At 61.6% G+C, this 25,518-nt stretch overlaps 2 protein-coding genes and 1 non-coding gene across 12 annotated transcripts in view; 2 read left to right on the forward strand and 1 right to left on the reverse strand.

Moving 5' to 3' along the window:
• Window positions 1-61: 61 nt before the first annotated feature.
• Window positions 62-6,323, reverse strand: TMEM80 (transmembrane protein 80). Of its 10 annotated transcripts, none has more exons than XM_059883005.1 (6): window positions 6,061-6,108; window positions 4,036-4,055; window positions 3,190-3,283; window positions 3,009-3,101; window positions 1,843-2,048; window positions 62-1,313 (listed from the first exon to the last, which is right to left on the reverse strand). In XM_059883005.1, exons 1-5 carry the CDS (start codon window positions 6,077-6,079, stop codon window positions 1,843-1,845), a joined length of 432 nt encoding a protein of 143 aa, XP_059738988.1. In that variant the 5' UTR covers window positions 6,080-6,108; the 3' UTR covers window positions 62-1,313. The 10 variants fall into 10 exon arrangements, with proteins under 10 accessions (XP_059738988.1, XP_015316850.1, XP_015316851.1 ...); XM_015461364.3 differs by adding an exon at window positions 4,899-5,038 and having other exon boundaries at window positions 1,293-2,048; NM_001080312.2 differs by lacking the exon at window positions 62-1,313 and adding an exon at window positions 1,348-1,462 and having other exon boundaries at window positions 6,061-6,081.
• A 480-nt stretch (window positions 6,324-6,803) lies between these two features.
• The window catches only part of DEAF1 (DEAF1 transcription factor), a 28,290-nt gene continuing 9,575 nt past the window's right edge, over window positions 6,804-25,518 (forward strand). Inside the window, exons 1-10 of the mRNA XM_024987619.2 lie at window positions 6,804-7,180; window positions 9,563-9,660; window positions 10,952-11,081; window positions 11,342-11,488; window positions 12,147-12,286; window positions 13,606-13,671; window positions 17,246-17,372; window positions 18,021-18,149; window positions 19,141-19,269; window positions 20,598-20,845. Coding sequence (XP_024843387.1) covers window positions 6,892-7,180; window positions 9,563-9,660; window positions 10,952-11,081; window positions 11,342-11,488; window positions 12,147-12,286; window positions 13,606-13,671; window positions 17,246-17,372; window positions 18,021-18,149; window positions 19,141-19,269; window positions 20,598-20,845 — 1,503 coding nt within the window. The 5' untranslated portion in view covers window positions 6,804-6,891. The remainder of the gene's footprint in view (window positions 7,181-9,562; window positions 9,661-10,951; window positions 11,082-11,341; window positions 11,489-12,146; window positions 12,287-13,605; window positions 13,672-17,245; window positions 17,373-18,020; window positions 18,150-19,140; window positions 19,270-20,597; window positions 20,846-25,518) is intronic.
• Window positions 11,235-11,310, forward strand: MIR2410 (microRNA mir-2410). The gene has a single exon (NR_030844.1). It is a non-coding gene; the product is annotated as a microRNA mir-2410 (primary transcript).

Raw genomic sequence — 25,518 nt, forward strand, 5'->3', positions numbered from 1 at the left:
TCTTCGCGGGGTGCCCCTCTGGTCTGGAGGGGGCGCCAGTCTCCAAGATAGGGCCATTGGCCAGAGACCCTGCAGTCCTGTGCCCTGAGCCGGTCAGGTGGGGGGGTGGAGAGGCGTCCTCCTAAAGTCTTTCTGCACGCTGCCCAGCCCAGGTGGGCACTCCGTGAGGGGTGGGGTTGTTCCTTGGCGGGGGTTGGGATGCCTATGGCCCAGGCTGTCCTTGAGTGGCCGGGCAGTCGGCGTGAAGGCGCTACAGGCAGCGACCCCCGGCCTCAGGCCAGGCCGCAAGCTCTGCCGGTAGTTGTCTTTCCTCCTCCTGAGCTGACCCCCCCCAGGATGCTGCTGCCCACCAAGCTGGGTGAAGAGGAAGTGAAGAGGAGGGCAGGCACCCCCAGGGCTCTCCTACTGTTCCTGGGTGGGGGAAGCAGGAAAGCGTGTGTGGGGCGTTGGAGTCCCAGGGTCGAGGAGAGCCGGGCAGCTTGCCAGGAAGCCCCGGGGGAGGAGGCACCTGTCCTGGAATGTCGGTGGCACTGCCCCTTCCCACACTGTGGGGACCTCCCTGCCCACGGCCTGGGGTTCCAGGCTAGCTTGCACAGGGGTGCAGGGAGTGGCTTCGTCCTCCGGCCCAGCCCTGCCCCTGAGCCCTGGCGAGCCCTGGCTTCCTGATTCTCCCCATCTGCTGACAACCCCAAGGGGAAGGCAAGCCTGCCCTCGCCCGCTCTTCCTGGAGGCTGAGCCTGAACAGGCAAAACGGGAGAAGGGAGCTGCCGAGGTGGGCACCCTCTGCTCTTCAGAGCAGAACTGACCCCCTCAAGGATGCTGCTGGGAGCCTGGAGTCCCAGACTGCCTGTGGCTACCTCCAACATGGAGTGACCTGTGGCCAAACTGATGGGGGTGTCTAGGGCCTGGCCCAGATCCTCAGGAGGGTCGCAAACCCGGAAGGCATCAGGCATCTTGCCACAGGGAGTGGCTGTGGCATCCTCAGAGGCTTCCGGAGCCTACGCGGGGTGCAGGGGGTGGGACTCCACAGGAGGGCGCCTCGCATGCCCTCGGGTTACAGGTGCTCACGGGTGCTGAGCCCAAGGAGTCAGGGGGCAGAGAGGCGCTCCCGTGCCCACTCGGCCCTGAGGACAAGACCAGTGGGGTGATAATTCGGCCCCCCTCTCTGAGGCCAGCCCCGAGGAGGCCCAGGCCGGCGGAGTGCTGCTCCAGAGCTGCTGGGCCTGGGCCCTGATGGACCTGACCTGGGTGGAGGGAGAAGCCTGGAGGCAGGTGGCTTCAGTCAGGGGCAGTTCAGGGAGGTACAGACGTTCCTTTATTTTAAAGATACAACGAAGAAAAAATATCCAGATATTCAAACACAGTGTTATTCGAAACAGAGAAGATGTGCAACTGAAACAAACGCAGGAAGGTCACTAGAAAACACCAGCTCAGATTCCTCCCGGGAACATTCACCGAGGATCTGTGAATGGCACAAATCCCCAGAGAACGCTGCCGCCAGCTCCCGCAGGTCTGCAGCGTCCAGATCACCTTTCCTCAGCACCCCCGGGGAAAGGGGGACTAGGCAGCCCGCGAGTACCTCCTGTGGGAGGCAGAGCCCAGGACCCCCAGGCTGCCCTGCTGCAGGGGGAGCAGAGAGCCTTCTGCCTTGGTGCCCAGGCCTTCTGCCCTGGTGCCCAGCCCCACCTCTGCCACGCACACCCCACCGCAAACACACAGTCTCTCTAACACTGGGGCCGGTGAGCACAAAGATGCCCTTCCTGCTCGAGGGGACAGCGGGGGACCACCTGCCCTGAGGAGGGCTCCTGTCCAGGGCTGTCCCACGGGGCTGGCACTGCTCACCTAGCTGACGAAGGCAGCAATGGCCACCACCTGCAGCACGGCCTCCAGGCCGTGGAGTGCCAGGAGCGGGGCGCCGAGGGCCGAGTCCGCACGCAGTACCAGGGTCTGCCAGAGCAGGAAGTAGGCAGACAGCAGGGCGCTGCCCACGGTGAGGACCAGGCTGGCGGCCAGCGGCACCTCAGCCTCCATCAGGTTGCCTGTGGTCCCTGGAGAGCAGAACAGACGTGATGGGCGGGCAGGGCCTTCTGGACATGGGCGCCTGGGAGGGCCCTGGTGGCGCAGCTGTGAGACCAGAGCCAGTTTCTGACTGTCATGGGGCATCCGAGGGTGTCAGGGGGCGACCCCGAGTGACCATCACGGGGGACAGGAGTGCCCGCATGAGGCCCTGCTCTGGATGACCATCAGGGGGACGGGAGTGCTCTACTGAAACCCTCCTGAGTGACCATCACGGGGGACAGGAGTGCCCGCATGAGTGACCATCACAGGGGGGGGAAGTGCTCTCACTGAGGCCCAGCTGTGGGTCTCCAGGTCAGCAGTGGTGGGGCAGCAGCAGTCTAGATTTCTGAAAGTGATCCCAACTGTCTTCTGACAGCTTTTCCTAATTCCACATGGACTGAGAGGATTTTCTTTAAAATCTCCAAAACCGTTTTCCTCTACGCTGTCATTCTGGAAGATGTCACACACACTCACAAGAAGACGAAGCGGCTGCACGTCTCATAACCCAGCGGCAGGCACGTAAGACGCTCACCTCCAGCCGCCCCAGGTGGGGGCGCAGAAGATGCCCCAGGGGCCCCGGGGGTGAGGGGCACCGGGAGACAGGGCGGGGGCAGAGGCCGTTCTCACCCACCCCGCTCCCGCGTCACATGCTCGGGGCCCCAGCTGTGCCCGCTGTTCTCGTCTATCCGCCGCTCTGGAGCAGGAGGGGAACACACAGCGTGACCTCCTTTAAGAGATGTGCTTGTCTGTGTGCCTGCGACCGGGAGTGGGGAGGCCTGGGCGCTGGCAGTGAGCTGTGAAGCGGGGAGGGGGACACAGTTCTATCAGGGCTTCTACGCTGTGGGGCCTTAGGAGACCAACTGTGGTACAAAGTGATGCATGTTTAAAGGTTCCATGTGAAGCTAGCAACGCCGGTGTCTCAAGTACTATATGGTTTTCAGTCAACTCACCGAAATATAACCGAATCGCTTCCAGAATCCCCATCAGAAACAGCAGAGTCAGGTCGAGGACCAGGCAACTGTGAGGATAAGTGAAAACCTGACCTGGAGACAAACCAGCAACAGAGCAGAGGTCTCGTCACAGGCGCCAGGGCGCCCACACCTTCGCGCTGCCTCTTTCCGCGTGACTCACTTTTATACACGAGCAGCAGGAGCGTAGCTAGGAAATACAGGGCGTAGTACGTTCCACTCAGACAGAGCAGCATCTGCAGCGGGAGCGACGAGAGCTGGCCAGCGGTTAAGGACTCTCAGGCCCAGCAGACAGCCCTGCCAGGGCACCCGCCCCAGGGAGGCCAACAGGAGGCTCTGACGTCTGTTCGGAGGCCCTGCAGGTGGGTAGGTCCAGCCCAGGCCCCTGCGGGTGGCCATGGAGACCTGACCACCAGCCCCTGCCAGGCTTCCAGTGCCGCCTCGCCTGGCAGGACCCCTGTGGGATGGGAGGCGGGGCTGGGCTTCCCTCCCGGGACATTGTCGCCTGAGGACCCAGCACACCTCTGGTGACCGTAGGCTGAAAGCCTCAGCTTCCTGGGCTTTCCCAAGTGCATCACCCTGATCTGGGTCCCAGTTATAAGACTGAAAGCAGAAAATAACTTTTCCTCATTTTCTTCAAAGAAAATGTCTTTCTTTGAGGGATGGGGGCGGGGGGACAGTTAAATTTTTTGCCCAGAGCTTTGCTCAGCTCCAAACACTTGTCATTTCTCTAAGTGTTCCAGGCGAGGGTTTTCAGTTTCCTGTGCCTCCTGGGTGGGAGTCAGGCAGCTGGCAGCGCGGGGCTGAGCAGGAGGCAGTGGTGGAGGAGGTCTGTCAACTCTCTCCACCTGGCAGAGGATGCCCCCCCCCCCAACTCAGAACCCACAAGAGAGGTGGTGGTGGGGCTTAAAGGAGCAAAAAGCAGGAGCCAGGAGCCAACTGCAGGTGCCCTGTGTGGAGGCCTGGGTCCTGGGCTGACAGAGGGCCAGGGGACAGAGCAGCAGGATACCACCGTAGAGGAAGCTTTCCCTGGAAGAGAAGGAACCAGTCAGGGAGGCCCCAAGTCTTGGCCTGTTCTGTTGTCCAGCATCACTGGCCCACAGCGAGGCTCCTTTCCGACACCTCTGCACCCGTCATCCCTCCAAGGAGGATCTGACCACCTGCTGTGCTGAACCTAAGGCGGGGAGGCAGGGCGTCCTGACAAGGTGAAGCCCGGACGCACGCTCAACACCAAAGGCCAGGACAGAGGGATCTGCTCCATCGCCGGGGAGGAGCCAGACCCGCAACTTTCTTGTCTCCTGTGGCTTCTGCACCTGGCCACGCGTGTGCAGATGAAGACCTTTTCTCATTCAGGTCTTTGCTGTTGATAAGAGACATTTGCTTTTCTCTGGAATTTTATTCATAAAATTAAATCTCTCCCCAAATAAGCATTTTCTAAGCCAGCAATCCAAGTTCTTTCCACCCCTTCCCACCACACAGCAGTTATGCATTCTCCCTGCATCGTGAGATGAGTGTGGGCCTCAGAATCTGCCAGCAGCAGGTGGGATGGTGCTCTCTCCCACACCACATCCTCCTTAGTCCCAAGCAGGCAAGAGAGAAACCTTTGGCCTGAGTGAGCTCTGGGGGACATCAAAGGGTTAGACCCTGCTCCCTGGGCAGATCCGAGGTCCTCTAGGGAGTCTCACTTGGGTAGAGGTCTTAAGTGGTTGGAACGGGACATGAGCGACAGAGAAGCAGCAGGTGCTGAGTGCAGGGAGCCAAGGCGGGTGCCAGCCCCATCATTAATAAAACCCGCGTGGCCATACAGGAAGAGTGGGCTCTAAGCCGGATGCACTGTTTGCCAAGCCCGGGGAAGCTCGGAGGCCTCACTACCTGTCACCATCTGGGTGGACTTCTCGCTAATCAGGAGTTTCCTCTCTTCCGATCCTTCTCTTGACAGTGCGCTGCAGACCTTCAGATCTGCCGCCTGATCATTGTTACAGACTGAGATGGTGGGGCTCAGGGAAAATACGCTGTAGAAAACCCGTCAGCTATTTGGGATTTAAACAATGAACGGCAAGGGTAGCTACGGTGTTCCAATAATTTTCGATCTACAGAAAGAGGCTCATTCTGACAAGACAGCCCGGGCTTTTAGGACTTCACATTTTTGTCAATGATCTACTGCAATAACAATGCGGCTGTGAACAGGTGTCCATGTTAGTCACTCAGTCGTGTCCGACTTTTTGTGACCCCATAGACTGTAGCCCGCCAGGCTCCTCTGTCCATAGGATTCTCCAGACAAGAGTACTGGAGTGGGTTGCCATTCCCTTCTCCAGGGGATCTTCCCGACCCAGGGATCGAACCCCGGGTCGACTGCAAGCGGAGTCTTCACAGTCTGAGCCACTTGTCAGAAGTTGGATGCAGAAGCAAAGAGAACAAACGTCCTCCCTTTGGTGACACAGGAAGGGTGTGAAGGGACCGTGCCCTAGTGGGAACGCGATTTTCACCGCATGAGAACGTGCAAACTTCAGACCGGCGGCCCGGCACCAGTCCGCGCTTTGGAACTCCGCGGCCGGAAAGCCCGGCGGGCGCTCAGAGCGCGGACAGCGCCGCCGGCGGGCTCGGCGCTCCAGACCCCCGGGCCCCGACGGCGGTGCGGAAACGGCTCTTCCCTCGGGTCGAGCGCCCCGGCCGCCCGGACTTCGCACGGGCCCCGGCGAAGGGCGCCGCCGGGCCAGGCCGAGCCGAACCGGGGAGCCCCCGCCTCCCGGCCTCAGACCAAGCCGTCCCGCTCGCTGCTGGCCGAGAAGCACAGCGGCGCCCGTCTGGGTCGAGGGGCGCCGCGCGTCGCCCGGGGGAGCCGGGACCGCACCGCCGCGGGCCCGGGGCCGGCTCTGCGGGCGGCGGCCTCACCTAGTGAACACGCTGAGTCCACTGGTTAATAACACGCGCGAGGTGTCCCCGCACCGGGAAGAACCGAGCCAAGCGGACCGCTCCCCCGGGGGGCCCTCCGGGACCTCCCGCCCCCGCCCCTCAGGCGCCGCCAGCCGCTCACCTCGCCGCGGGGCCGCCATCTTGCCCCCGGGCCCCGCCCCGCTCCTGCCCGCCCCGCCCGCCGAGTCCGCCGCGATCCCGGCAGCCTCTCGGCGCGGGACTCGAACGGAATACCTTCGGCCATTTTCGCTTCTGCTCCCGAAGGGGCTCGACGGCGCCGCGTTTCGGGACTTGATTCCGAACCGTGGCCGAGGCCCGATTAGCCTGTCCGACAGCGCTCGGGCACTTTCGGCCAGGAGGAGGAAGCGAGCCGAGACGCGAGAGGATCCCGGCTCGGGAGCGTTCGGCTCCTCTCGGCTCCTCCTCGGGCGGGCTCGGCTCCCTAGGCGGGCGGAGCCGGTGGCGCAAGAGTTTCTAGGCCGGGCCGCGCCGCGTCGGAGGCCGGCAGAGTCGGCTTCACAGTAGGTGCCTTCGCCGGCTGAGGACACGCCGGCGCGGCCTCCTGAGCGCGGAGAAGGACGGGCGCGGAGTCGCTCGGAAACCCTCGGGCGGCCTCGGACCAATTCGGGCTGACTCGGCTCCGCACTTCGGCCCACTTCGGCCCAAGTCGGCCCTCGTCGTTTCTGGACTGCAGGCCTCGGCTTGGCTCGACCGGGCCGCTTCGTGCCGGTTCGGCTCCTGTTCGGGTGGCGCCGGCTCGGCTCGGCAGCCGGCCTCGGGCGGCCTCGGGTCGGCTCGGTTCAGCTCGGCTCGGTTCGGGCGACCCTCCTCTGGAAGGCTCGGCTCGGCTCGGCCCGGCTCGGGCGGCCTCCTCGGGCGGCGCGCTTCGGGCTCTGTCCCGGCCTTCGGGCGGCCCCGGCCGGAGCCTTCGGGCGGGCTCGGCGGAGTCCGGATGGAGGACTCGGACTCGGCCGCCAAGCAGCTGGGCCTGGCCGAGGCGGCGGCGGTGGCGGCCGCGGCCGCTGTGGCGGCGGCGGCCGCGGCCGCGGCGGGAGGCGAGGCGGAGGAGCCGGTGCTCAGCAGGGACGAGGACTCGGAGGAGGACGGAGACTCGGAGTCGGAGCGCGAGACGCGGCGGGTGACGGCCGTGGCGGTGATGGCCGCCGAGCCCGGGCACATGGACATGGGCGCCGAGGCCCTGCCGGGCCCCGACGAGGCCGCCGCGGCCGCCGCCTTCGCAGGCAAGTGCCGGCCGCCCGCGGTTCGCGCCCACCTGCCCGCACCTGCCGCGCGCCCGCCCTGCTGTCTCGTCCCCCGCGCACACCTGCCCTGCCTCTGCCCAGCACATCCGCGCACGCACGTCGTGTGCCCCGTGGTCCCTGCACACCTGCCCCGGGGAGCGCCCCGGCCCTTTCCTGCCGCACACTTGCTCCCTGAACGCCTTTACCTCCTTTCAGGATTGCGTTCTTTCCGGAACCTTCTCAGCACCTGCCTCTTGCCCTGCCCGTTCTCCCTTCCTTATGTCCTGGTTGCTGGTGACACGGGGGTCAGACCCAGGTCCTGTCCTGGAGGAGCGCGGGGATGGGCGTATCTGGTCACCTAGAATCCTGCTGGCCGGGTCCAGATGGCACTCGAGCCCTGGGGAGTGAGGCGTGCTCAGCCAGGGAGAGCCCGCAAGCGTTGGGGGCAGTGGCTCTAGAGGCCAGGACCCTGTTCCTCAGTGCCCGCTCTGGCCTGTCCCCATGACCGCCCCCCCCCCCCCCGCCCGTTTCCTTGATGGGTCTTCCCTTCCACGTTTTTGTTCTTGATGAATAGAACATGCTCATTCTCAAGGTTCCTGAGCCACGCCCCAAAGCGCCCTTTAGAGGTTGTGCCTCCCTGGGACACCATCCTGAAGGAGGTAGAGACTTTCCCAAGTGACGGTCCCTCCCACGTGAGGCTCCCGGTTGGCCCACAGAGCCAGGCGCTGGAACCTTTGGGGAGTGTCCTGGGGCTCTTCTTCCAGAAGGAACTTCGTGGGTTTCAGAACTGGACAGCGGCCTCCGCATCCAGGTTCTCCTGCGTTTATCTGGCGCTGGAGGTGCTGGGTGGGGCCAGCTCCCCTGCTGCCCGCCTTGCCTCTGGTCTGCCTGTGCTGTGGTCTTTTGGGATTCTCGCAGAAGCATGGGAAGAAGGGTTTGTGGCCCTTAAACAAGGGTTCCACTTTCGTTGCTAAATTGGTTTAACATTGAGATCTTGAATACTTAGACTTTTCTTCAGGTTTATGTTATATGCACACATCTTTCTGAAGGCGGAAAAGAACTATGATGCTGTTTGTCCTAATATCAGAGAAATGTATTGCATCAGGTTTTTTTTAATTTTTGACTTTCGATTTTGCTGGGTCTTTATCGCCGCGCGGGCTTTGCTGCTGCTTCGCCGCTGCTGGCTGTGAGTGGAGCCTGCTGTCTAGCGGTGGTGCACAGGTCTCTCGTTCCAGCGGCTCCTCTTGTTGCGGAGGTCGGCCTTGGGGTGTGTCGGCTTCGGTGGTTGCACCTCCTGGGCTCTAGAGCACAGGCTCAGTAGTTGGGGTGCATGGGCTTACCTGCCTTGCTGCGTGTGGGATCTGCCCAGACCAGGGGTCGAATCTGTCTCCTGCGCTGGCAGGTGGGTTCTTTTTGAGCCACCGGGGAAGCCCCAATGTCAGGTGTTTGTTTTTTTCCTTGCACAGTTTTATAGTTGTGTTTTTTGAGTGTGTTAAAACTTGTTTGTTGTGAGTTACTGAGGTCAGGTGACTCCTGGGTTTCAGTAGCTCAACAGGACGTGTGCTGGGCTGAGGCTGCCTCCTCTGGGCTGCTGGCCAGCTGTGTAGACCTGAGCATGGGCTCAGGCCCCTTAGCCCCAGGCTCCCTGGGAAATGGTGGAGAAGACACACGGGAGAGGGATTTTCAGAGCAATTCACAGAGCACAGTGAGCACCCTCTGTCAATCTGAGCACCTCTGCCAGGCACAGGCCCAGCTAGGCTTGGGACATTCTGGAATGCGGTGCCACCCCTGAAGTGGGGCGAGCATCAGGGGAAGGCTGTCAGGGCAGCCCATCAGGTGTGGGTTGTGGGGCGGCGGTGCAGGGAGGTGGGGTACGCAGGCTGCTGGGAGGGGCCAGGCTCCATGTTGGGGGGCGGGGGGCACCGACAGGTCTGATGGGTTTCAGGAAGAAGAGGTCAGTGGCAGGTCGAGGTGATGGAGGGGGAGGGAGGGATGGACCTCAGCCAGAACCGTGCTGACCCGTGGGGTCTGGGAGGGTCCCCACAACAAGGGACGGGACTCTGGGGTCTGAGAAGCTCCTTCTGGGTGGTTTTTTTTTTCCCCAGGAGGGAGCACAAGGCCAGGGCAGTTTGGCAGAGCTGTGACCAGCTCAGTGGGTCTTCACCGTGCGTGACAGGCTCTGCGGGGATGGAGAGGTAGCCTCTTATCCTTGGAAGGATCAGGTCTATCAGACTGTGTTCTGGAAACATTGGTCGGGCATTTCATGCCCAGGGTTAGGCCTCCCTTGGCAGTTCAGGGACCTGCCGTGGCAACTGCCCACCACCCCGTCCCCTGGTGGCCTCTGGCTCCAGCCAGGCGCTGAGTCAGGCTCCTGTGTTGCAGAGGTGACCACCGTGACAGTAGCCAACGTGGGTGCCTCGGCAGACAACGTCTTTACCACGTCTGTGGCGAATGCGGCCTCGCTCTCAGGCCACGTGCTGGTAAGACACTAGGGCCAATTCCGGCCCAAGGAGGGTGGCCCGTTCCCCGGGGACCCTGAGCCCGCCCTCCGCCGAGCTCCCCGGGGGGAGCGGGAGCACGCCTGGGGGTCTGTACACTTGAAGCAAAGTTGTCACTGGGACAGCGACTGGCAGGAAGCTCACTTGCGAGTGTGAGGGCGGCAGGTCAGTGGAGGCCTCGGGGACGCAGGTTTAAGAGCATGGGTTTATATGCTCTGGTGCCCAGAGACACCGGCCGGTAGCCAGGCAGCAGCTCCGTGCCTCGGGCCGGTATCCAACCCAACAGCGGGCTCTCTGGTCCTAAGGGTCGGGAAGTTAGGGCGCCCGCGTCCACAGGCTCTGACGACAGGAAGGCCCGGAATCTGGTGTGACCTTCCTGGACACCGACAGGGAGAGGGCGGCTCGAGTTTCCGCACGTCCCGCCTGCCTCATTAGAAAGACCCTTTGTGGCTCTCGAACCAGCACAAAACGTTCTGCTTTTCTGCTCCAGAGTCGCACGAGTACAGCGATTCACACTCACGCAGGGCCGACGCCCTGACTGAGGCAGTGACCCCGCAGGTCTGTGAGAGCAGGCCGGGTGTGCGTGTGCCTATGGGTGGGGGCCCTCAGCCCCGCAGTCGACTCCTCACCTCCTCTGGTGTGAAGGCAGCGTTTTCAGAGAGGAGCAAAGGCCTCTGCCTCGGTGCTTCCCTCTCAGCGTGGTAGCAAGAGCACGTCCCAGACCTCGGTGTGCAGGGTCCCTAGTCCACTGCAGGGCTATCTGGGCGAGGCCGTGAGGTGTGCCTGGGGGCAGTCGGGGTGGGCTCGGCTTCCTCACGGGCAGTGGGGCGTCTCACTGGCCGGGGGGAGGCAGTTGAGGTCACAGCAGCATACAGGCCCGTGGGGAGGCGTGTGGGCAGTGTGGCTTGGGAGGCCCCTTCTCTGCGTGGGACTTGGGCATGAGAACAGGTCCCATACCAACCGGATCTTGGCTCCTGTACCAATGGACTTGGCCTCTTGGAGACCGTCCCTTGAGACCTGTGACCTCGTGAGAGCTTTCCAGGCAGAAGAGAGGGCCTTTCCTGTGCCGGAAGCGTGTTTATCCCTTAATTTGGACAAGCCACATGAGCATTTGCTCGGGGCCACGCAGACCTCGCCTCTGGTTGGTCTTGGCTCAGTGTCTGAAAGAGGCCCCCCTGGGGGTGGTGTCATCTGGAACCTGTCTGGGGGACCACAGCCTGGTACAGAGGGGTGCCGCGGCTGTCTCTGAGACAGTGGGTGTTCTGTCCTGCAGTCGGGCAGGACAGCCCTTCAGATTGGGGACAGCCTGAACCCTGAGAAGGCCACACTTATCGTCGTGCACACGGACGGCAGCATCGTGGAGACCGCCGGGCTGAAGGCACCTGCAGCCCCTCTCACCCCAGGTACCGTCTGCCCACTCCAGGCCTCCGGGGCCAAGTGCCCCCTGGGCTGCTGTGTATTCCTGGGTGAGCTTCTGTGTTTTGTGGGGAACTTGAATATCGAATACTGATTAAGTAGAAAATGTTCCAGGCAGTGAGAGTTGCCCAGGATTGTGGGGGCGGGGTGCTGAGCTGAGGAGGACCTGTGAGAGTCGAGCTGTCCCTGTGCTTCCCTGTGGTCCAGGCTGTGCTTAGGGTCTCTCACGGTGCTTTCTTTGCTCAAGGACCTCAGTCTCCTCCCACTCCTCTGGCTCCCGGTCAAGAGAAGGGTGGCACCAAGTACAACTGGGACCCGTCGGTGTACGACAGCGAGCTGCCCGTGCGCTGCCGCAACATCAGCGGCACCTTATACAAGAGCAGGCTTGGCTCAGGTGGGTGGGGGCGGCCCTGGAGGATGTGGGTGGGCCCAGGTGGGCGGGGGGCGGGCCCTGGAGGATGTGGGTGGGCCCAGGTGGGCGGGGGGCGGGCCCTGGAGGATGTGGGTGGGCCCAGGTGGGCGGGGGCGGGCCCAGGAGGATGTGGGTGGGCCCAGGTGGGCGGGGGCGGGCCCAGGAGGATGTGGCTGGGCCCAGGTGGGTGGGGGCGGGCCCAGGAGGATGTGGCTGGGCCCAGGTGGGCGAGGGGCGGGCCCAGGAGGATGTGGGTGGGCCCAGGTGGGCGGGGGGCGGGCCCAGGTAAGTGAGGGGTGGGCCCAGGTGGGTGTGCAGCCTCCACATAAGCTGGGGTCAAGGAAGGCTGTAATGGCATAGACTAGTTAAACAAACAGGCGCTTTGAGGGGGCCGTAGGCCCGGACCATGTTTCCTGAGGTCTTGGGTCCACTTGGTGTCCGGTCGGCAGGAAGCTCTGCAAGTGGGCAGAGGTCATCAGCTCCACGAGGGAGGGGGTCGAGGCATGGTGCCCAGGGCATCAGGTGGATGCTTGGGCATGTGGTCAGATGCAATGCCCGCGGGTGTGGGTTCATGGCGGGGTGCAAGGGGGCAGTTGGCCTGGTGTGAGCAGGGAGCACAGCAGGTGGCCTGTCCTTTCAGGAGGCCGGGGTCGCTGTATCAAGCAGGGAGAGAACTGGTACAGCCCCACCGAGTTTGAAGCCATGGCAGGAAGGGCTAGCAGCAAAGACTGGAAGAGGAGCATCCGCTATGCGGGGCGGCCACTGCAGTGCCTCATCCAGGTACCCCAGCGCTCACCTCCCCACCTCCCGCCTCCCAGGGTGTCAGCTACGGGGCTCTGAAGGCCCACAGGCCAGAGTCAGACAGATAGCGTTTGAGTCCTCCACTTACTTGCCGTGTGACCTGGGGCAAGTCACTTAACCTTTCTGTTTTCCTGTGTTTCGAATGGGACGTTGAGCAGGTTTGCACAGTACCTTGTGCAAGGATGAGGAATGGATGAGGCAACACAGCTTCCATTTCAGTGAGCACACGTGAGTTCATTTATTAACAGGAGAAAATCAAATGGAAGTTTAATAACGTGTGTGGCAGAGAGACCCAATAAGACTGAGTAACTCTGTCCGTGACTTTCTGAAAGATACCAACCATCTCTCTTGAGCTTATCCAAGGGGAGAGGGCCCCTGCTCCTGTTTCCAGTTTAGCTCTTGGGGTTGGCAGAGGCGTCACGCCCATACTCCCTGGATGGGAAAGGTGGATGGTGTGTGCAGAGAGGTTCTGGAAACAATGGGTTCCATCCTCATGGCGGGGGTCAGGGTAGAGCTGGTTGGAGCCTGGGCCTGTCGCTTGAGGGCCACCCTCTCATTTGTTGTGGTGTCTCAGATCCTCTCCGGTGTTGCCATGTCTCTGAGACCCTGTCCCGTGTCGCGGTGTCTCTGAGGCCCTCTCCTGTGTCATCGTGTCTCTCACGCCCTCTCCCGTGCTGCGGTGTCGCAGTGTCTCTGAGACCCTCTCCCATGTCGCGGTGTCTCATGCCCTCTCCGGTGTTGCAGTGTCTCTCACACCCTCTCCCGCGTCGTAGTGTCTCTCAGACCCTCTCCCGTGTCACGGTGTCTCACGCCCTCTCCCGTGTCGCGGTGTCTCTGAGACCCTCTCCCGTGCCACGGTGTCTCCGAGACCCTCTCCCATGTCGCGGTGTCTCCGAGACTCTCTCCCATGTCGCGGTGTCTCTCACGCCCTCTCCCGTGTCACGGTGTCTCCGAGACCTTCTCCCGTGTCACGGTGTCTCCGAGACTCTCTCCCGTGTCGCGGTGTCTCTCACGCCCTCTCCCGTGTCACGGTGTCTCTGAGACCCTCTCCCATGTCATGGTGTCTCCGAGACCCTCTCCCGTGTCGCGGTGTCTCACGCCCTCTCCCGTGTCGTGGTGTCTCACGCCCTCTCCCGTGTTGCGGTGTCTCACGCCCTCTCCCGTGTTGCAGTGTCTCACGCCCTCTCCCGTGTCGTGGTGTCTCTCAGACCCTCTCCCGTGTCGTGGTGTCTCACGCCCTCTCCCGTGTTGCGGTGTCTCACGCCCTCTCCTGTGTCGCGGTGTCTTTTGAACCCCAGGATGGCATCCTGAACCCTCATGCAGCCTCCTGCACCTGTGCCGCCTGCTGTGACGACATGACCCTGGTGAGTGCCCCTTCAGCCCCTCTCCGGCTGCTTCCCCCTTAGTTTCCCCTCAGACTCTGTTCTTCGGCTGTTGCTCTGGTGGCTGAGGCCTCAAGTGGGCCCCTGGACTGCTCAGAGGACCCGAAGGGGACCTTCCTAGATAAAGTAAACCGCGTGACGTCCCCGTCCTGCCCCCCCAGGCTTTTCTCACGGTGATGACAATGCGCTGTTTTACGTTTTGCATTTTTAACATCATTTTGTAAAAAATATCGCACGGAACTGCTTTGTTTAGAGAACACTAACGTCTTCGCAAGTCTTTGCTTACCCGGGTCCCTAACTGTTAAAGGCGGGCGTCGTCCCGACTGACTCCGCTGAGCGGCGTTCAGCGTGAGGCCAGTGTGCCCTGTGTGAACCACCAGCTTTGTTTCAGGAGTTCTTATTATTGAATATTATTTTTAAATGTCTCAAAAGTTAAAAACCTGCTTAATGAGGTTTCCTCTTAAGAATTTTTTTAAAGGTTTTGTTTTTAGTACTTTTAAAACACTTATTTACTTTTGGTTGCCCTGGGTCTCTGCTGCCGTGCGGGCTTTCTCCAGCTGCAGTGGGCGGGCCGCTGTGCTCGCAGCGTGCGGGCCTCTGGCTGCGGAGCGTGGCTCTGGGGCACGCAGGCCTCAGCAGTGGCCGTGCCCGGGCTCGGTATTGTGGTGCACGGGCTTAGTTGCTCTGCAGCATGTGGAATCTTCCCAGACCAGGGATCGAACCCGTGTCCCCTGCATCGGCAGGCAGATTCTCATTCACTGTACCATGAAGGAAGTCCTCCTTTTTAAAGTTCGATCGCTCATCTGGTTAACTATTAGCAGCTGTGTAGGAAAGCCAACTGGAGAGACGTTCTTGACTGGGAAAACCAAATATCCTAAAACCGTCTAGTTTGTATACAGATCACATGTGATTCTAATAGAACGTTGTTGTTCAGTCACTGAGTCTCGTTCGACTCTGTGACCCCACGGACTGCAGCACACCAGGCTTTCCTGTCCTTTACTATTTGCCAGTTTCCTCAAACTCATGTCCAGTGAGTCGATGATGCCTTCCAACCATCTCATCCTCTGTCACCCCCTTCTCCTCCTACCCTCAATCTTTCCCAGGATCAGGATCTTTTCCAGTGAGTCGGCTTTTGGCATCAGGTGGCCGAAGAATTACCCAGCAGGATATTTGTGTGAGAATAAGATACTTTTAAAGTTTGCTTGAGGGGACCGGCAGGTGATGTTCTTGGATATCCTGCAGGGGTCAAAGGAACAGAGCAGGAGGTTTGCCCCGTCAGGAAGTGTGGAACACACAACAGGATTGTCTGTGGTCTCTGCAAATGGCGAAACCCCAAGGTGTCACCTGCAGGGTGGAACCTGGATGCTGAAAGCTAGAAGCTGCCAGAAGAGAACTCAGGGATGCTATGGACCTATGGGGTGGCAGCCTCTGTGTGGGGAACGTGTTCTTCTCCCCAAATAGATCTACAGGTTTGACGTGGCTCCCTTCACAGTCCTGGCAGGATTTTAAGGATTCTAAGGTTTCTATGGAAAGGCAGAGGAGATGGAATTGCAGCAGAGCTCTGAGAATGAAGACTAAGACTGCAGAGGCCACAGCTCGGGCCCCAGACCTGCCAAGTGGTGTCCTTGGGTGAGAGTGTGTGGTTTTGCGGAGGAGGGCCTGTCAATCTAGGGGCAGACCAGCCACCCACACTCGGACCCAGAAGGCGTGGGGCCAGTCGGACACTGTAGGCATAGAGTGACCCTTGACCCAGACGTCCTACTTCGTATACCAGTGAATTAAAAGTGGATTCTAGAGTCAGATTTGTTGAAAACAAAATTAAAGTTTCTAGAAGAAAATCTGTGATCTCAAGTTAGACCTGGGGTTTCTTAGACGTGGAACCACAGGTGCAGTCCACGAAATAAAGTCTCGTACGTCTCCTTCGTCAAACGGACACGCTTTGGCTCCGAGTCAGGAACGGTGGTCTGCAGAGCTCCATGGGCCAACCCCCAGAGACATAACCCTCATTGGCGAAATAATGGAAAAACCTGCTTAGAATCTCTGAAAGCTGTCCTGGTGGCATATAGCAAAAAATATTTATCCAGGAGAATTTTGTGAGTCTGGTGTGTGAGCCAGGGCCTGTTCCCTGCCCGCGGCCCTGCTCGGCTGAGGGAAAGCTCCGCTCCAGGCCCCCGGCCCCATCGTCCCGGCCCCACTCGCCCGTACCCCACACGGTGGAAGTCCCCGCGGTAGTCACGGCAGCAACAGGACCACAGAGTTAGGCTGATGGCCGTGAGTGCTGCCCAGGCTCCGCTCCAGGGCAGTGTGTGGGCGGATGCCAGCTAAGCGACTGTCCTGGGGCGTTTCCTCTAGATGTGTCCCAAAAGCCCCCAGCACAGAGCCCCAGGTGCCTGGATCCCACAGCGGAGCAGTTTGCAGAGGGTAGAGCAGTCGGCTGGAAAGAGCAGAGCCAGCAGCTGGTGCGGCAGCTTGACTGCTGCTGCCCGGAGGGGCCGCGGGGGACAGCTCGTGCAGGACTCCAGCCGGGAAGCCTGGAGGAGAGCAGACGTCTGCACGGCGGTCCAGTACAGCGCCCAGGATGTCCAGCTTCAACAGAAGTCATGAGACGTGTAAAGGAACGGGGGTGTGTGGACCCCACAGAAGAGCAGCAGCAGGCAGTGGACCCTTCCCGTCGTAGCAGCAGCTGACAGGGCTTCCAGGCAGGCTCCGTGTCTGCAGGGCAGAAGCGTCCTCAGCAGGGGTCTCGATCTCGGTCTCGGTCTGCGGGGCCGGGGCAGGCACCATGGCCTGGGTGCCACCACCAGGCACCACTCCCGGGGCAGCAGCAGCACACGTGGGCTTTCTCACAGCTGTGGAGGCGGCAGCCCGGGTCCCAGCGCTTGTTTGCTGCTGGCAGGGGCTCCTCTTGGCCTGCAGGCTCTCACTCACGTGGCAGTTAGGGGGTGTTTCTGGTATTTCCTCCTCCAGGGACACTAATCCCACCAGGTTAGGGCCCCCCCCATCCTTACTCCTAATGCAGCCACACTGCTGGTTGAGACCTCACAGTTCAGCCCAGAAGGTGTGACAACATCTCATCACGTGGAGAAAAATCACAAAAGGGAGGAGCCCAGCGGAGATCCTGGGGTTGAGAAGAAAGTCCACGCTTGGGTCCACAGCACATGCGGAAGGGCAGCAGGGAGGGCCAGTTAGCCCACGGGGTCTCGGGCACGAGCTGGGAGGCTCCCCAGCCTTCCCCTTGTCCTGCCTTGGTGCTCCATCTAGGGCCTCTGCTCCTGCGCGTCTGGGCCTGTGGGGCGCCCCCTGGCCTCGTGGGCCCCGTTTGTTTTCTGTCTCCTGGGCATTCCTGAAACTCTGATGTGGACGATGCTCACTGTTTGAAGCGCTTTCACTCACTCGGTCTCCCTGAAAGCACCTCTTCTGTTACTTCGAGGCACTGGGGGCTGAAGAGAGCTAAGAGCTGGGCGTGTCCCTGCATGGGTGCGTCCCTGGGCAGGGCAGCCGTCGGGACAGAGTCGGGTGGTTCCCTCACATCTCCCTCTGTCCCCCCACCCCCTAGAGCGGCCCCGTCAGGCTCTTCGTGCCCTACAAGAGGCGCAAGAAGGAGAGCGAGCTGCCGGCCACGCCCGTCAAGAAGGACGCACCCAAGAACATCACCCTGCTCCCCGCCACCGCCGCCACCACCTGTGAGTGTCCGCGCAGCCCCTGCCGCCACGCGTGCTCTTAGTGTGTGCTGCTCACGCGTGTGGCCAAGGGCTTTGGGTCTAAAACGGCACAGCTCCTGCTCCCAGAGGCTCCTTGGCCTCCTGGGTCCCGGCTTCTCCTCCGCATTGGCTTCATGCCAAGTGCGCAGGTCTGGGTCTCGGGCAGCCCCCCGCCCTCAGAGGCTGCGTACGCCCCAGTGGGCAGGCGAGGCTGGTAGGAGTTGAGGGAGGAGCCCTTGCTCCTGAAACCTTGAGACGGTGGGTCGGGGTGGAGGGAAGACCCAAAGGGAGGGAAGGTCTGGGGGCTGATGGGTCCTCAGAGACTGTCCACGACCCAGTGGGTCCTTTGGGGCCTGGAGGACACGGAGCTCTGAGATGCTGGGAGGCGTGGCTGCTGTTTCTCTTCAACTTCAGTGAGTGTTTTCCTTAGAGAGGGTACACACATGTGTGTGTTTAGGATCCAACAGCCAGAGCCGCCTCTGGGGGCGTGGGCCTTGCCCTCACTGGCGTTAGGCACCACCCTGTGGAGATGGGCTGGGGGGCCCCCGGGTACTGCTGTGCACCCCACGCCACCCCTGCCCCATTGGTGGGTTTCCGGCTGGCCGAGTAACGGCTGCCCTGCCCTTGCAGTCACCGTGACCCCCTCAGGACAGATCACTACCTCGGGTGCGCTGACCTTTGACCGGGCGTCCACCGTAGAGGCCACTGCGGTCATCTCGGAAAGTCCAGCCCAGGGCGACGTCTTTGCAGGAGCCACAGGCAAGTGGTCTCAGCCCTGGTGCCCTGGCCCCGAGAGACTCCCCTTTCACCGGTAGGAGCCATGGAGACCCCAAAGGAGGGAGTGGGGCTGGGGGCTTGGCCGGTGGTGGAGGACCAGGACCTGAAAAGCTGAGGCTGCTGGTGGAACATAGAGAGAGCCGGCGGGCAGAGGCGCCCTGTGCATCTGTAAACTCTGAGGCCACGTTAGGGAGCAAAAGGGAGCAGCGGGAGCCCACCTGCTCCTGTGCCATCCTGCCCCACTCCGGGCCCCCGCGCGTCGTTGGTTCTGGTTCCTTCTGGGCCCCCGTGCGTCATCAGTTCTGGTTCCCTCCCGGCCCCCGCGCCTCATCTGTTCTGGTTCCCTCCGGGCCCCCGCGCCTCGTCGGTTCTGGTTCCCTCCGGGCCCCCACACGTCGTCAGTTCTGGTTCCCTCCGGGCTCCCGCGCGTCATCAGTTCTGGTTCCCTCCCGGCCCCCGCGCCTCATCTGTTCTGGTTCCCTCCGGGCCCCCGAGCCTCGTCGGTTCTGGTTCCCTCCCGGCCCCCGAGCCTCATCGGTTCTGGTTCCCTCCCGGCCCCCGAGCCTCATCAGTTCTGGTTCCCTCCCGGCCCCCGAGCCTCATCGGTTCTGGTTCCCTCCGGGCCCCCGCGCGTCGTCAGTTCTGGTTCCCTCCGGGCCCCGGCGCTGTCGTCGGTTCTGGTTCCCTCCGGGCCCCCGCGCGTCATCAGTTCTGGTTCCCTCCCGGCCCCCGCGCGTCGTCGGTTCTGTCCCCCTCCGGGCCCCGGCGCTGTATTCGGTTCTGGTTCCCTCCGGGCCCCTGCGCGTCATCAGTTCTGGTTCGCTCTGGGCCCCAGTGCGTCGTCGGTTCCCTTTCCTTCTGGGCCCCTGGCGCTGTTGTCTCAACAGTCCGCTTCCTCCACTTGTGAGCTCGGGGGCTGTCTGGCTGGGCGCGTAGCAGCGGGGTCACGGGCATGGCGCCCCTCTCCGCACAGTGCAGGAAGCGAGCGTGCAGCCTCCGTGCAGGGTCGGCCACCCGGAGCCCCACTACCCCGGTTATCAGGACAGCTGCCAGATCACACCGTTCCCAGAGGCCGCACTGCCGACGTCTCATCCCAAAATAGGTGAGTGAGGAGGAGCCCCGCTCCCGAGGTCTGGGGAGGCAGGGCTGTTTGTAGACCGGAAGCTACTGCCAGATGCTAGGTGGGGCAAGGCTGCTCACCTAGTGCCCTGTGCCCTGCAGAGCCTAGAATCTGCCGGGCTCCACCCGGGACGCTGCTCTGGGTCAGTGTCCCCGAGGGCACTTGTCCCCTGGCTTCAGGTGCGAGAGTGTGCGTGTCCGTGACTCACTGGCCTGAAGCTTGCCAGCACGTCCTTGTGTGTGTGTATCTGATTGTCACCACCTGCCTCCCCCGACCCACCTCCTAAAGCCTAGCCCCAGCCCCGGCAGAGCCCCGGCAGGCTGCGGCCAGCCTCAGGGGTGTTCACCCACGTGGCCGCGGCACTCCTGCCTACCTGCTCCTTGCTGATTCCAGTGTGGACTCGGGGTTTCCTGTTTCCTTCAGGGCGGTGCAGCCTGTTCCTGGGGTGATCGTGTCGGGGTGGGTTCTGGTCTAGACCGCGGGGCCCCCGAGAGCAGCTGCTGCCCCCTCTGTCTGCCCTGTCCCACTGCCCCTCCCCTTAGGTCCCACGCAGCGAGGGCTGGAGGCTCGCTTCAGGGTCCTGTCTTCCAGACCCCATGCTTCCGCTCCCGGGGGCAGGTTCACAGCCAAGGTCTGGCCACTCTGTGGGTCTGGCTCCTGAGCACTGACTCTGCATCTCCTGCAGCTCTTGTCTAGTGGTTCACCCAGGAGCTGAAAATGGGCCTTGGTGGGGCATTTGCGCCAAGGACTCAGCCGGTGCTCCCATCAGGGTTTTTCCTCAGAGGAGGCCGACGTGCACAGCAAGGCCTGGGTGTGCGTGTCTCCCCCGGGGCATCTCTGCCCAGGTCCCTTGGGACAGAGGTGGGCAGGCCTCGTGCGTCCAAAGTGTGAGTCTCCATGTCCTGTCCAGAGCCAGCGTCGCCCCAGGTTCCCTTTCCACCCCCGTGATTTCTTCTGCAGCTGAGAGGAACCTGCCCCCCGCTAGCCCTGATCTGTGCCCCAGACCCCGTGCCCACAGACGGCCCTGAAGTTTTCTGTGTGAGCAGAAACGAAACCAGGAGGCTTCAGCTCCTGCTTGCACTTGGCGTGCCATCCGTGGTCGGGCAGCTGTAGCCGCAGCAGGGGTCAGAGGGGGCGCCGGGGGGGGGGGGGGGGGGGGGAGGGCGTCTCTGCACCTGCAGTACCTTAGGTCCCCTCTAGGCCTGCGCTCTGTGCACCAGCCCGGTCTCCCTCACTCAGTGAGAACACGGAGGCCCTTGGAGCCAGGTGACGTGCTGACTCCTTGCTCTGTTTTGCTTCCCTCGGGCTAGTGCTGACGTCCCTGCCGGCCCTGGCAGCGCCGCCCTCCACCCCCACCAAAGCTGTCTCCCCCGCGGTGGTCAGTGGGCTGGAGGTGTCGGAGCAGCGGACCTGGCTGTACCTGGAGGAGATGGTTAACTCCCTGCTCAGCACCGCGCAGCAGCTGAAGACGCTGTTCGAACAGACCAAGCAGGCCAGCTCCTACCGGGAGGCTGCCGCGGCCCAGGCCAGAGCCCAGGCGGACGCCGAGCGGAAGGAGGTACCGTCCGCGCCACGGGTGTGCGCCGCCTTCCCGGGCAGGGGCGCAGGGGGCGCACACGCAAGTGAAGCTTGTCTGCTAGCAAGGCAGGCGTCCCCCTCGGGTGTTCAGCTCTCACACACACTCCAGTACCACCTGTGGCAGACGGCGCGCGTCCCGTCAGGCCAGCCTCCCCGGGGACTGTCTCCTGTGACGCGGAGTCGCGGGGGCAGTGGGGGTGTTGCCGGTCACAGTTGCTGTGGACTGTAGTTTGTAAACGGACCACGTTGATTTTTTCTCACCAAATCTATATAAGAAAAATTTTCACTTTACTACTTTTTGTAGACAACAGGAAAGAAAGTTTTATCGCATTCTTAATTATGCTTTTGTTTTGCTGAGGCTTGCAGAATCTGGCAGGGGGCTGGGGAGGACTGTCACAGCCAGGACGCAGTGGGCTGAAAGCCCACCTGCGTCTTGTGGAGGCCCCTTTACTCTGATGGGTCCCGAGCGGCCGCTTAGCACGGTCGCCTGTCTGCTGTCGGCTGATTCTGACCCTCTGGTCGTCTCAGGACCCGCTGTGCGCACTCCTCCCCTTGCACCTGGGGACACCCTGCTCCTGCTGGTTCCAGGCACCTTGGTTCCAGGCACCTTGGTTCCAGGCAGAAGCTCTGAGCTCTGCTGGGTTCTGTGTGCTCACCTGGCAAGCGCGGGACTTGGTCCTCACGAGCAGCTGAGCTGGCTGCTCCCCCGCCCGTCGTGTGGGGATCTGTCTCGGCTTCCGCTGCTGGGCATGGCTGTAGGCCTGGTCTGGGCAGGACGGGCGTGGTCTTGCTGCTGCTCTCATGCGTGGGGCTGCAGGCTCTCCTGGAGGGGGTGGGGGCACCGTGGGCACAGCTGTCTCACCCATTGTTTCTGCTGGCTCGGCCCCGTGCTGGCTCCCTGGGGACGGCCAGGGCCTGTAGCCACCGTGCATGGCATGCATTTCCTTGGTTTCTGGCCATCTGCAGCTCTAGCCTCAGCCTTCTGCCCACACCCTTCCCTCCCCTGCCCCAGGTTCAGCGTCACCACCCACCTCCCCGCCAGTTCCTGCCCCACCTGCCAGGGCCTCCCCCCAGCCAGGCCCCCTCCATTCCTGCCAGCTCTCCTTGCTTTCCAGACCTCAGATCGCTGCCTTCTGGCTCCCTGGTGACTGTTGGGAGGGTCAGCCTGCAGGCTGCTCTGGTGACCCGAATGACAGCTGCCCCTTTTTCTCTTTGGCTTGGGAGGTTGTTCGTCTGAGCCACAGTGGTCTCGTGTTGCTCAGAGACTAACTTTTTAATCATTTAATATTTGCATATTTCACATTCATAAGCATTTTACTACTTTTATTTTTTAAACGTTTATTTGTATCTGTTTTTATAACTAGTCTCGTTTGTTTTTGTGTGCTCATGCTTTCACATTTTTATGATCTTATACTTTAGAAAAATCCCTAACATACATGATGAAAGCGTGTTCTTTTTCTCGTTGAAATACGGTTCACATGCTGTAGGACTCACCCCTTTAAGGTGTGCAGTCCAGGAGCTGGCTCACACACGCATTCAGTCCCCATTGATTCCAGGGCTCTTCACCTCCCAGGGAAGCCCCGGGCCCATGAAGGCCACCCCACCCGCCCCGGTGCACAGTCCAGGAGCTGGCTCCCACACTCGTTCAGTCCCCGTTCATTCCAGGGCTCTTCACCTCCCAGGGAAGCCCCGGACCCGTGAGCACCACCCCACCCACCCCCAGGTCCCTGCTGTACTCACCCGCTTCCTCTCTCTGACTCTGCCTGTTCCCACCCACCCCAGACCCCGGTTACACTCACCCACTTCCTCTCTCTGACTTTGCCTGTTCTGCACATTTCTTGGAAACGGGAATCACACAGGATGTGGTCTTTTGTGTCTGGCTCCTTTCCCTGAGCAGTGTTTCCACGATGCGTCCATACTGTGGCCTGGATTAGCGTTTCACTCCTGTTCACGACTCCATGTCAATCGCCGCGTCCCGGGCTGCTTTTCACTCCTCGGTCAGTGGACGCTGCCAGTGTCTCTGCCCTCTGACCTCTGTGCACAGCCGTCTGCGTGGATGTGTGTGCTGCCCCTTCTCCAGGGGGTGAGGCTGGGAGCCCAGCCGCCGGGTCCGTGGAGGCTCCCAGTTCACTCAGCAGCTGCCAGCCTGTGTGCCAGCCTGTGGTTGCCTGTCCGACGCCCACCATCGTGTGTGCCCTGCCCCTGCTGAGCCTGGGGGCTGTGGGGGAGACCCTTGTCCTTGTTTAGAGTCCAGGGCCGGGAGTGCAGGTGTGGGGAGACTGCTGTGCACCCCCCAGCTCAGCAGTCAGACCAGCTGGACAGTGGGCAGGCGGCTCGGGCTGCTGACCAGGGCCTCCTCCCAGGAGGGAAGTGCAAGAGGAAGCGGTTTAGCTTTCAGTTTGACATCTTTCATAGATTTTCTTGGACTTTCTTTCAGAGAATAAACTACGAGTAAGTTCTGTGAAAACTCTCCGACGACGGATGGGCTGAAAGAGAAAGTGTAGGTTAGGATGCAGCGTGGGTTCCCACCTGGTTGGGTCGTGCGGGTATTTTCAGGGCCCTGTGCTGGGCCAGCTGCCTGGGTTTTGTTTCTCAGATAGGACCAGCCCACAGTCATGGCCAGGCTCATCCACACGAAGGGTCCAGAAGCTGAATTCCTGCCGTGCAGACCTCTTGACGTGCGTGTCCGGCGGGTCAGCCAGGAGCATCTGGCATGGCGGGGTTGCTCAGGTCCCCACCCATGAAAGGCTGGGCTGTGCATTTTGTTTGTAATTTCATGTATTTCTAGGAAACAAATGCGACATGAGATGCCTTTACACTTAACAGTCCTGTTTGGTGGAAGATGCTCAGCCTCTAGTGAGAGGCTTGAGCCTCCTTCTCCACTGGGACATCATCACATGTCCATAACCTGAGTTCCGACACTGGTGGGGCTCACAGGCAGGCCCGTCCTCTCTCGGGAGCCATTGGTGTGACATGTCCTCACATGGCTGTCCTGTAAGCTGGACACACGGCCAGGGGAAGCAGGCGTCCTCTGTTCTGGCATCACTGGTGGGTGGAGCCGGTGCCCGTGTGTTCTGTGCCCGCTCTGGTGGCTCCAGGCTCCTCGGGTGACCTGGTTCTGTTTCCTGCAGATGTGGGTTGACCACCCTCTGTACCTAGTGTGCTCACCTTTGTAATTGCTGATGTGTCTGAGCCATGGCCCCTGCAGGCCACAATGCCTGGACGCTGGGTCTTGGGAACCAGACTTCCTGGGGAGCCTTCGCCAGGATCATCTGGGTACTGAGGGGTCATGACTTGACTCATGCGAGAGAGGCACCCAAAATGTGTCCCTGAAGCAGATGGCAGCAGTGAGAAGTGGCCTTCAGGGTCTGGGTGGAAGGAGCCAGAAGGCTGGGGGTGGAGGGGGCACGGGTCTGTCATGGAGGGGCTTCTGGGCACCTGACAAGCCCCCTACTCTGGATCACATGGCAAGAGGCAGGCACCCCACCCCAGATCGCACAGAGAGAGACCCCCCACCCCAGATCACATGGAGAGAGACCCCCCAACCCCACGGATCACACAGAGAGGCCCCCCCACTGCGGATCACATGGAGAGAGACCCCCCCACCCCGGATCACACAGAGAGGCCCCCCCACCGCGGATCACACGAAGAGAGACCCCCCCAACCCCTGATCACACAGAGAGGTCCCCCCCACCGCGGATCGCACAGAGAGGCCCCCCCACCCAGGATCACACGGAGAGAGACCCCCCCCACCCACGGATCACACAGAGAGGCCCCCCCACCCCAGATCACACGGAGAGGCCCCCCCACCCCGGATCGCACGGAGAGGCCCCCCCACCCAGGATCACACGGAGAGAGACCCCCCCCCACCCACGGATCACACAGAGAGGCCCCCCCACCCCAGATCACACGGAGAGGCCCCCCCACCCCGGATCGCACGGAGAGAGGCCCCGAGGAGCTGTTGATGTAGAGCCTGTCGGGAGGAGTCCACAGCGTGCTCTCAGCTCTGAGGGGCGTGTGTAGTGGGGAGCAGAGAGTGAGGCCGCACGGCCCACGGAGAGGCTCCACGTGAGACCCCGGCGCTTGCCTGCCAGGGAGGGAACCGGGGTTGCTTCTTGGATGTTTCATGTGGAATTTCTTAGAAAATCAAATTTTAGCCCAACTGAACTATCAGAGAGGTTTAGTCAGTTTTACCCATGGGGCATTTGTGTTGCGTGTGTATAATTAGCTCAGCAGAGATTAAACAGGGCAGGAGACCAGACGCCCTTCCCATCAAGGACGCCACGTCCAGCAGAAACCAGCCATGTGGCTGCAGGGCGCTGGGCCTGTGCTGTGGCCGTCTCTGTGTCCCTGGCTCCTTCTCGGGCCTACACTGGTCATCCGACTTCCCGTCAAGAGGGAAGTGTGGTCAGAAGAGCCGCTATGCTGAGGGCTCCTTCCAGTGCCACGGGCACACAGCAGACACTGTTCTCAGCACTGGCGGAAGCCCAGTGCCCGTGGGTCAGCAGTGCCGTCTCTTCTGGCTGCAGGTGTGTCTCCTGTGGCTGCTAGGGGGAAGGCTCTCGCGTTTCTCTCTTCTCAAGGCCTTATCTCACTCCAGGGTCCAGCTTGGCACGTGGCCACGTTGGAGGTTCCAGCTGTGAAGTGCAGCAG

The sequence above is a fragment of the Bos taurus genome, chromosome 29, assembly GCF_002263795.3.
Source record: "Bos taurus isolate L1 Dominette 01449 registration number 42190680 breed Hereford chromosome 29, ARS-UCD2.0, whole genome shotgun sequence".
In the NCBI taxonomy this organism is placed as follows: Eukaryota; Metazoa; Chordata; class Mammalia; order Artiodactyla; family Bovidae; genus Bos; species Bos taurus.

Excerpts from the sequence above, each read along its gene's own strand:
- TMEM80 (XM_059883005.1), bottom strand. Across the intron at positions 3,284-4,035 it reads GGAAAGCTTCCTCTACGGTG|CTCTCGTCGCTCCCGCTGCA; the intron begins GTATCCTGCTGC and ends ACCGCTGGCCAG. Across the intron at positions 3,102-3,189 it reads CCTGCTGCTCGTGTATAAAA|GTCAGGTTTTCACTTATCCT; the intron begins GTGAGTCACGCG and ends GTTTGTCTCCAG.